The sequence below is a fragment of the Mesoplodon mirus genome, assembly GCF_964341445.2.
Source record: "Mesoplodon mirus genome assembly, chromosome: 4".
In the NCBI taxonomy this organism is placed as follows: Eukaryota; Metazoa; Chordata; class Mammalia; order Artiodactyla; family Ziphiidae; genus Mesoplodon; species Mesoplodon mirus.
The window spans coordinates 104,461,017-104,471,392 of NC_138979.1; the positions used below are offsets into that span (position 1 = coordinate 104,461,017).

Here is a 10,376-nt window from a genome sequence, read left to right on the forward strand (position 1 = left end):
CTAAGAGCTGTGGCTTCCCGTTGCCCTGACTCAACGGAACCCCATTCTGTCAGTGCCAGAGAAGACTGGGGCCTTTTTCCAGGAAAGAGGAAGCAGCCTAGGACCAGATGGGCAGGCTTAAGAGAGGACAGAAGGGGCAGGGGTGTCCCAAGCTGTCTTAGCCAAGTCCTCCGGGAGGAGGGAGCAATAGGGCAGTGTCTGTTTAACTAACATGTATTAGGCACCCATTATGTGCAAAGACAGAAGCCCCAAGCTGTTCTAAGTAAGCAAATGACCATGCCAGTGGTGGGCCAAGGTTTACACCTAGTACTCACTGACAGTGGGGAATACGACCCTGAGCCCTCTACTGGGCATGTCTAGGTGTGAGGGGAGCCTTAGGCCACATGGGGAGCAGGAGCCCTCCAAATCTTCCTGGAACGGGGGAAACGGAACAGGATTAGGATGCCCTCTACTCACCCAGTGGGACGCTACCCCCATTTGCTTCCACTCTGGCTTCTGGGGCAAGATGGGGAGTCTGAGGCTCATCAAAGATGGGCAGGGCTTCCCTGGTGGCGCAGTGGTTGAGAGTCCACCTGCGGATGCAGGGGACACGGGTTTGTGCCCCGGTCCGGGAAGATCCCACATGCCGCAGAGCGGCTGGGCCTGTGAGCCATGGCCGCTGAGCCTGCGCGTCCGGAGTCTGTGCTCCACAACGGGAGAGGCCACAACAGTGAGAGGCCCACGTGCCGCAAAAAAAAAAAAAAAAAGATGGGCAGCTTCTGGCCCTATCCCTAGGCAGGGGCCATGAAGAGACCCCGTTGTTCTAGTGGCTGGAGAAGAATAAACAGGGCAAGATTCTCCCAGGGCTGCAGAAGATAAAAGTCTTGGAAGAGGATTAGGCTGCAGGGGCAAGAGAAAGGCCTGCAGTCACTAGCCAGGTGACCTGACCCCAGCCCATTCCAGGAACACTCACTTGTTATTTTGTTTCAGTCTGGGCGGCTGATAGACCACACCCATAAACCTGGGCAGTGGACTGTGAACACCAGTCCATGGAGCAAAGGGTGCTCAGCTGATGTCATGGGAAGGCCCTGCTTCAGGACTCCCTAGGGCTTAGCCTCGAGCCACAACTAAAGAACTGTAAGCTGGGGGGATGGGCAGGTCAAAGGAGATAGATGGGGAGAAAACATATCTGCCAAATGCCATGGATGGGGGCAGTGGTAGTCTCGCCTCCATGTTGGACCTCAACATTATGGTTAAGGGACTTCCCTGGTGGTCCAGTGATTAAGACTATGCGCTTCCAATGCAGGGGGCACAGGTTTGATTCCTGGTCAGGGAACTAAGATCCCGCATGCCACGCAGCTTGGCCAAAAAAAATCATGGTTTAATGCCAGACAGTGGTAGGGCAGTATCAAAACTGGGCAGAAGTTGAGAAGGCAGGGATGCAGGCTGGCAAAGAGAGGGGCAAGCAAAATCCAGCATGCGTAAGGGCCAGTGGAGGGAGGAAGAATGAGGGGCTTAGATTTATGGTTAGGCAGTGGAGATTACCAGAAAACTCCTGGGAACAACTAGGGAGGGAATAGACCAAGGAAGCACCAGTGGAGAAAGTGACTTGAGAAATCAGCGCCCCCTGCTGCCGGAGTGTGGAGGGTTCTGTGGGGAGCAACACCGCCTGCTGGCCAAAGGGAAGAACAGTCCCTGCTCCTAGACTTGGGAGGGTGGGCCCTAATTCCCAACGGAAGCCTGGAGTCAGAAAGGATACAGTGGAAGGCAAAGAAGTGAGCAGAAAATGGCAAAATCATCCTGTCACATCTCCAGGAAAAGGAGCAAGGGCCAAGGCTTGAACATGCAGGGCCCTGGCAGCTTCCCCGTGACACCTTAGCCCCTCTTGGAGATCACTGACACACCACTCTGCCCAGCATCAACACAAAGCCATCAACTCCACAGTCACCAGTGCAGACAGTTTAATGCTCTCCACGCCATCAGCATCTCCCACTGTCCTCCGTGAGGCCCTCTGCCCCAGGGTACGCCTCACACTGGAGCCCCAGACTGTGTGTACAAGAGTATGCCCACCATCAGCACCACCTTTCCCCCCACCCCATGCCCAGGACTTGGAGGGGTTGTCTTTTCACCTGTGGGACCTAGAAGCCAACAGAAGAGAGGGCTTCTGAGGAAGAAGAGCCACAGAGTGAAAAGGAATAATGGTAGGTAGTGCTCCAGAAAGAGAACATGATGTGTGTGAGGAGGGAAAAGGAAGAAAGAGCTGTTAGACGCAGGGGGGATGGTAATGGGGTCAGAATTCTGACTTCTCCAGGCTAAGGCCCTCTGCTGGGAAGCAGGCTGACGGCCTGGCAAAACAGCAGCTCTAAGGCAGCCCTGAAGAACAGCACAGGCAGCTGGCAGAATGCACTCATAGCTCACCCCTCGAGGACAACAGCTATAATTCCGCTCCCCCCACCACAGTCCCAGCCCAGCAGCCTCCAGGAGACCAAGGACAGATGACGCTGTGGCCTTCCCAAGAAGGGACAGCCCCCAACCGCCTGCCCAGCTATCGGGGTTGACACATTCCTATAACCAACTGAGGTGCTCCTCCTCGTAGCGCTGAGGGTCGATGAAGGGCCGGTCAATAGAGCGGATCATCAGCTCCCCACAGTACACGCACTCAGCGGCCACCAGTTCATCCAGGTCAGCCTTGAGCTGTTCCCGGCTGGGCCCCCCGGTGGCAGTGCCCCCCTCGGCCTCCTTAGCCCGGGCAGAGCCCTTGGCAGGGGGTGGAGCGGCGCCCAGCTTTCGCTGTAGCTCCTCGAGCCGAGCCTGCTTGTAGGCCGGCAGGCCAGGCCGCACGGCCTGCAGCAGGCAGTCAGCGTGGAACATGTGGCCACAGAGGAAGAGGTAAAAAGGGCGGTTGAGCAGGGGGAAGTCGCAGGTGGCACATTTGTCCTGGGGCTCCACGGTGCCATAGCGGCCCCGCAGCTCCTGCAGGTCTCGCCGGATGCGCTGGGCGCTGGCCGTGGCCTCTTCCATCTCCCGCTGCAGCTCTTGGATGTGGTGGTTGTAAGCCTTCAGCGAGCTGCAGATCGCCTCCTTGAAGTGGTCGATGGTGACGAAGTCAGGGAAGAAAGGCAGCACGTCCTCGATCTTGAGCAGGGGGCAGCTGGCCAGGCAGGCCATGGCCGTCTGCACATCCTCCTCCTCCTGCACCACATGCCGAGCAATCTTCAGCCACAGCTTCTTGCGCAGCTCCTCATCTTCCTCGGGCAGGTCAGCACACTGCTTGGCCAGGTCCACGTCCACCTGTGGGGAGGCTGAGAGCGTTAGGGTCAGGCCCCACTCAGGACAGGGTCTGTGGGAAAGACAGAGGCCCAGCACTCCTGGCAGCAAGTGAGACGGGGCTTCTCAGGGCTGGGAAGGAACCTGTCTCAGTAATGGGCCTGCCTCTGTCAGAGCTACGCAAATGCTACTTAAGATGGTGGGCCTGCAATTTTAGTGAATTTACAAATCACCTGGGGAGCATATCCAAAATACAGATTTCTGGGCCCCACCCACAGACATTTTGATTTAGTAAGTCCTGGGTTCAGACCCAGGAATTCCATTTTTTTTTTGGCCTCGCTGCGTGGCTTGCGGGATCTTAGTTCCCCGACCAGGGATCAAACCCACGCCCTTGGTAGTGAAAGTGCAGAGTCCTAACCACTGGACCGCCAGGGAATTCCCTCGAATTTTAAATAGCACTTCACACAATCCTACACAGGTGACAATTCATGATTTGAGCAATGCAACTCAGCACTTTCCCCTTCTGCAATTGTGGCTGGCAGGTATGCAGAACTTACCTGTGAGGGAAGTACCATAACATCATCCCCATTTTGCGTCTGAATAATCTGAGGCAAAGAGAGGTTCAGAAACCAGCCTGAGGTCACACAGCTTAGTAAGAGGCAGAACCAGAATTCAAACCCTGACTTGGGTCTGTGTTCTTAACCTCTATACTACAGTTCCTCTCTGGGAGAGAAGCCAGCACCCCCTAGCCAGTGTCCCTCCGACCCTTTAGCACCTGAAGCTACTGCTCTCCAGGCCCCTCTCCTGGACAGGGTCAAGGCTCATTGGCTCACCTGCAGGGCCAGGTCCACAGCCTCCTCATACAGCTCCAGGACCTTGTAGACGTGGACGCAAGCATGGTGGTGGCCATGCTCAGCACAGAGCCGCAGCGCGTACTTGAGGTCATAATGCACCCGGTGCGGGCTGGCCCCGGCCTGCTCGAGGTAGGCCAGCAGCGAGGCTGGCTGGCCTCGGGCATAGAGCGACAGCAGGTAATTGTGAATGGCCTGCTCAGTCTCACCCAGCACGTTCACGCAGAACTCCATGTAGCGGATGGCCTGGCTCACCTGCTGGGCCTCGCCACCCTGGCTATAGTTCACCAGGGCAGGGATGAGCTGCCGGGCATCCAGCCGGCTGCCCAGCTCAATCCAGGCGTCCACCAGCTGGCGAGGGATGTGACGGATGAGGATGGGTGAGAACTTGTAGAAGAGCTGGGGGTCGCGGTGGCGGGCCAGCACGGCCAGGGCCTCCTCGTAGGCCTCATGCTGGCAGTGGTATGCCACCACGCGCTCGTAGTCCTGCATGATCACAGCGAAGTATACCATGTGCTCTGTGTCCCCGTGGCTGGCGAGCAGCTCGTGGATGGAGGCCCGGCTGGCGAAGAGCCACTCCTTGTGGCGGGGGCTGCTTAGGAAGGCGCGGAAACGCTCCCGGGTTTCCCGGTAGAGGTTCAGGGCCTCAGGGTCACCCTGCAGGGCCCCGAGTCGGCTCAGGTAGAGCTCCGTCAGCCAGGCAGTAAGCAGCGTGGCCTGGGTGCGCTCGGCAGGCTTCAAACTGGCCAGTTTTCGCTGCAGGAACTCGGCCAGCGCCTCTTCCTGGTGGGCCTCCAAGAACTTGAGGGCAATCTCCTCAAAGTAGCTCTGAGTCAGGGCGTAGCAGCGGGCACTCTCCAGGTAACGATGCTGGCGGAAGCAGAAGTCGGCCTCCCGGGCCAGGACCGTGTCCAGGCAGTCAGGCCGCTCTCGACAATACTCTTTGGCCAGGTCAAAGCGGTTCATGTCCAGGTAGGTGCGCCAGACATCCCGGGCCTCCCGCTGTACCTGGTAGCGGAAGACGGCCCGCTCGGTGTGGGCCCACAGGTGGCCCGTGGAGGAGTCCTTCACCATGTGCTTCAGCGGCCCAAACTTCTCCAGGAAGTGGTCCCGCAGCACCACCTGCCCCGTCAGCGTGCACACCGCCTCCACCCGGTCCGCCAGCAGCAGCAGGAAGTGGAACTGGGTCAGGACGATGGCCAGGGGTGGGCTGGCCCCAGGACCCACCCCCTCTGGGTACTCCCAGACCCGCTCCTCGCTCAGCAGGGAGTCGGGACGCCCGCAGTCCAACGAACCATACAACACACCATCCCCCATCATCCAGGCGAAGGCCCGGGGCGCAGAGCGCAACTTGGGGGTGTAGAAGGCCAACTCACTGTAGCCCAGACTGCTGGGGAACTCACGGAATGGGGGTGGGTGGTCAGTGTAGGCAGCAAAGAGCCCCGAGAAGCCCTGGGCCTCAGCTCCCTCGGCTGCTCGGCCTATGAACTGGAAGAGGCGCTGCCGAGTGGTGGCGATGACAAAGCCACGCCCTTCAGGGCCCCGCTCCGCCTCGAGGGAGCACACAGGTGCTGGGCCCCCTTCTTCGTTTAGCACATACAATGGACGGAAGTAGAGATCCGGGGCAGGGCCGAAAAGCCCACCCTCGCTGGCCGAGAGCTCTGCTTCAAAGATCTGGCCTTGGGCAGTGCCGACCAGGATGGGGCCTGTGCTGCTCTCGGTACCGAGGGCCTTGTTCCAGCCCACACTCTCCACCAGCTGCCCCTTCCAGCGTGCCAGGGGCCGAACTTTCTGTCCATTACGGTTCACGTAGAGGACCTCAGTGCTGCTCAGAGCGATCAGCAGGTGAGAGCCTGGAGTGGGGGAGAGCATGGCACCCTAGAGGATGCTGCCATTCCCACCCTCAGATCCCACCCACCCAGGCAGTGACCTACCCTCAACACCCCCCACCCCCTACCCCCCCATCTCAGAACTCTACCACCACTTACCAGTAGGGTCCAGGAACATCTTGTGAACTTTGGCATCATCCTTGCGCCCCAGCTCCATGTGGTTGGGTTCATTTGCTTTGCCTAAGTCGATGCTGTTGGGACAAGAGTCACAGCCTCACTCCAGAGAAGGGCAGATCCTTCTGTTGAATCACAGACCTCTTTATAATCTGATGAAAGGCACAGCCTTTCTTCCCTGAAATCTACACAGACGCACAAAATTCTGAATACAATCCCAAGGGAACTCTGAAACACACGTGGGGTCCTCCTTAAGAACGCTCAGCTCTGAGAACACCCCCACTTCATTCTGAGAAGTCACTAAGCAGAAGTCTTTTCCTTCTGCTCAACATACCTCCAGTGCATCTAGGAAGATAGGCAGGGGTATCCCAGAATGCTGGGGTAAAAAGGGAACAACAAGTAGTAGCTAATGGTTACTGAGCACTTTCTATATACCAAGCACCATGCCAAGAGCTTGAGCTAGTATGACCTCAATTAACCTTCACAATAACCTTGAGGGGTGCTCCCTTAAGATTATTTCCTATTTAAGGTATTTCCCTTACTAAAGTCTTTTCAAATTATATGCTCATTCTAACTAAAGAATCAATACAACAGTGTATGAAGAAAAAGTTAATGATTTTCTTCCCAAACTCCTATTATTCCCAACGGAAAAAAACTGATGTTAACATCTTTCTCCATGTTCATAATATAAACAAGCTTATTTTATCAGTTTTTACAAAAATATTTTCACATTGTATACATGTGTGTGTATGCATATTAATTATAATTTGCTTTTCTCACTTAATGATATTTCATGAACATCCCACTGGGTCAACAGATACAGCTAACTCATTGTTTTAATAACTGCATAATATTCCCTTTTATGGGTGAACTATAACTTAATCATTTTCCTATTGATGGATATGCAGCTTGGGTCCAGTTTTTCCTACCACAAATACTGCTGGAATCAACATCCTTGTATCTATACCTTTGCAAACTGGTACTTTTCTTTCTATGGTATGTATTCCCCAAAGTGGGATTGCCAGGTCAAAGTTATAGATATTTCAGTGTTTAACAGACATTGCCAGATTATTTTTCCAAAAGATGGTGGCAATTTATACTCTTTCCAGCAATGTATGAGAGTCCATCTCTGTGTATCTTCACCAGCATCATATATTACTGTTTAAAATTTTTGCTAATCTGATAGGTTAAAAAAAATGGTATCTTACTGTGATTTTGATTTGCATTTCCCACAGGTTGAAAATTATTTTCAGATGTTTACTGGAAAATTTGGAGTTCCTCTTCTGTGAACTGCTTGTTTATCTTGTTTACCCTCCCTTTTCTACTGAACTGTCTTTTTTCTTTTTCTTTCTTTTTTTTTTTTTGGCTGCACCTCACAGCTTGTGAGATCTTAGTTCCCCAACCAGGGACTGAACCTGGGCCCCAGCAGTGAAAGCGTCGAGTTCTAACCACTGGACCACAAGGGAATTCCCTGGACTGTCTTTTTCTTATTAATTTCTAAGGGCTTTTTAAGGAACAGGAATGTAAATCTTCAGTCATATGTGGAAAAACATTATTTTCCCACCATCTTTTGTCCTGACCTGCTTCATATGCTTTTTTATTTTTATTTTGCCATAACAGCAATCACTACGTGGTCAAATCTATCTACCTTTTCCCTTGTGGATTCTGGATTTTCTAGCTTGAGTAAGAAGGTCTCTCTTCAGCCCAAGAACATAGAAATTTATTAAATATTCTTTTAATATGCACACTATTTTTTATATTCAAATAATTATTCCACTTAGAATTCATTTTTATGATACAGAGATTTAGCTGTGTTTCATCCCAGATGGTTATTCTGGATAAACAATTTTGCTGACACCTTCGTCATATATTAGTTCCATTTACTTATACTATTTATTTCCAGTTTTATTGAGATATTTTATTTCCATTTATAGTGGATTTATTTCAGGACTCTAGACCGTTCCGCTTATCTACATGACTAACTTGTGGGTTGGTACTGTCTTTAACAGATGAAGGGACGTGTTCAGAAAGACTGGGTGACTTGCTCAAGATTCCATCCCTGTTAAGTGGGAGAGCTGAGCTCAGAGTCCAGGTCTACTATGCTACACTGGTTCTCTTTAGGAAGGGATAGGATATTTCCTGAAAATTCCAAATCCACTGTTTAACCTGCCCTGAGTGGAAAAAAGGCCCGGTCAGTCAGTAGTTCCAAAATACCACCAATCCACTCCCTACTCCTAAACCTTTTGGGTCCTCACTTACCGGAGTAGTGTATCCTTGCCCAGGCTCATGCAGAGCTGATTGCAGGAGACGACAAGACTGGTGATTAGCTCAGAAGGGGTAAAGTCAATGCGCTGCCTCGTGAAAATGGGCACTTCCTTCTCTAGCTGGGCATTCACATATCCTAGGTGAGGAGCCAAGGAAAGGTTAGCTATGGAACAGAGGGAGGAAGGGCAACATATTCCTCTCCACCCTCCCAACATATTGCTACCCCGGGACCTTGGTTAGCCAACACTTGAATACCAATATATCAAGCAGTTTGCTAATCACCTCTACATTAGTCCTAGGCTACATTAGGGGTTCTGGGCTCTTCCCACATCTCTGAAAGCAGTGAGGGGTTGATTCTTTGAACTCCTGGGATGCTGTTACACCATGATATACCTGCTCCCAGTGGTAATGGGGTCGGCGGGGAAGGGTTGGGTGTTCTCCCTTATCAATCTTTGGCCAAGCCATCCCAGCTCAACTAAAATAGTCTAGTTCCGCTCTCTCCCCTCCTCCTTGCCCATGCAATAATACTCTCAGTGAGTCTCCAGAAGAATGAGGGGGGAGGGATCCTTGGGGAATGCTTCCAATCAGTTGGTTAACAAACTGCTGCAAAAATTTCCCCTCAATGCCCAGCTGCACACAGCTCTAGCAAAAGCCTAAAGTACTTCATCTTCCCCTGTTCAGTGACAAAGTTCCCTCTAGGACCATCCCTCCTTCCCCTACGACACTCCCATTTCACCAGTTCTTTGCCCACTCTCTTCCTCTCACCTCCAGAAGGGGCCTGGTGGGGAAAACACTGAATCAGATGAAGCCTATTCTCATCTGAGCCTATTCTCAGTTTTCCCAACTGCGGCCCTCTAAGCAAGACACTTCCTTATCTGAGTCCCAGTTCCCTCTTAGAAGGACTCTAGTGGCAGGGCCTAGATCACGCGGCTGCTCTTGCTGCTCTTTCAATCTTCGACCATCCACCAGCTGGGGGCCATAAGAGCCTGAGGAGAATCAAGGGCCTAGACCCAGACTGCACGTCCAGGAGGTGAACCCGAGCTCCTGGAGCCACCCCCTCCGCTCCTCTCTTGCAGATGCCAGGAGAGCTAAGAGGTGCAGCGGCGCCCTCACTTCCCTTACCCGAGTGGGGGATGCCGACGCTGGGGCAGCCGGGCTGCAAGACGGCCGAGCGGGAGAGGGAGTCCTCGTATTCATCCAGGATAGACGCCATGGTGCCCGGCCTGTGGGTCCTCCGTCTTGGGCCCAGGGATTACAACAGGGCTCCCCCCAGGGATCCCCGTCTCCCCGGATTGGAAGCTGCGACCCCCCAGCCTCGACAGGGATCTGACAGATCCTGGCAAGCCGCCGCCGCCGCCGACTCCTCCTCTTTAAAATCCTAAGGATCTTCTCACTCTCGCCTTATAGAGCGAGAAGACCGGAGAGCTCTCCCCCTTGAATCTGGCGCAGTACTGCACCCAACTCCCGCCCCCAGGAGATCACCGGCTCACCCTAGCCGATCTCAGGTGACTCCAACCTCGCCCGAGCAGCTCAGCTGACTCCCGCCCCCGGGACGCGCGCCTATAACGTAACTTCCGGGTTCTCAGAAGCCCATGTTTGCTCCAGCAGGAACTTCGCGAGGCCGGCCCCTGGGAGGTGCGGTGAGGACTGCGGCGGGAGGGCGGGGCCGGGGTGGTGGTGGTGTGGGGGGCTGGGCAAGGCCTATCCCGCTCTCGAGGGGAGTCGGGTGGGGGAGTGTTGCACATGTCCGAGCTGTAGACAAGCTGGGTAGTGGGCGGGCCCCGCTGAACACAAGCCCCTCCCTTCTGGACCCTACTGCGGTTCCAGGCTTTGACACCAGGAGGCAATCCCAGCTCTCTCAAACCCCCTTCCCCCACCCGCCCAGCACAATCCAGCCCCAGACAAGGAGCGGGTCCCCAGCACCTTTCAGGCCCAGACTTCCCCCCCTCAGAAGACTGCTCAGCCTCTCTGTCCAGCTCCCGCTCCCACCTTTTAAAACAGCCTGTTGGGG

At 54.0% G+C, this 10,376-nt stretch overlaps 1 protein-coding gene across 1 annotated transcript; it reads right to left on the reverse strand.

Annotated features, from left to right (window-relative positions):
• Nucleotides 1–1,359: 1,359 nt before the first annotated feature.
• Nucleotides 1,360–10,010, reverse strand: VPS18 (VPS18 core subunit of CORVET and HOPS complexes). Its single transcript, XM_082617902.1, has 5 exons — nt 9,488–10,010; nt 8,360–8,501; nt 6,086–6,177; nt 4,080–5,950; nt 1,360–3,270 (listed from the first exon to the last, which is right to left on the reverse strand). The coding sequence occupies exons 1-5, from the start codon at nt 9,576–9,578 to the stop codon at nt 2,545–2,547; spliced, it is 2,922 nt and encodes a 973-aa protein (XP_082474028.1). The 5' UTR covers nt 9,579–10,010; the 3' UTR covers nt 1,360–2,544.
• Between the last annotated feature and the right edge of the window lie 366 nt (nt 10,011–10,376).

Excerpts from the sequence above, each read along its gene's own strand:
- VPS18 (XM_082617902.1), bottom strand. The coding sequence starts at position 9,578 with ATGGCGTCTATCCTGGATGAATACGAGGACTCCCTCTCCCGCTCGGCC. Across the intron at positions 6,178-8,359 it reads GGCAAGGATACACTACTCCG|CATCGACTTAGGCAAAGCAA; the intron begins GTAAGTGAGGAC and ends TTGTCCCAACAG. Across the intron at positions 5,951-6,085 it reads GATGTTCCTGGACCCTACTG|GCTCTCACCTGCTGATCGCT; the intron begins GTAAGTGGTGGT and ends CCCCCACTCCAG.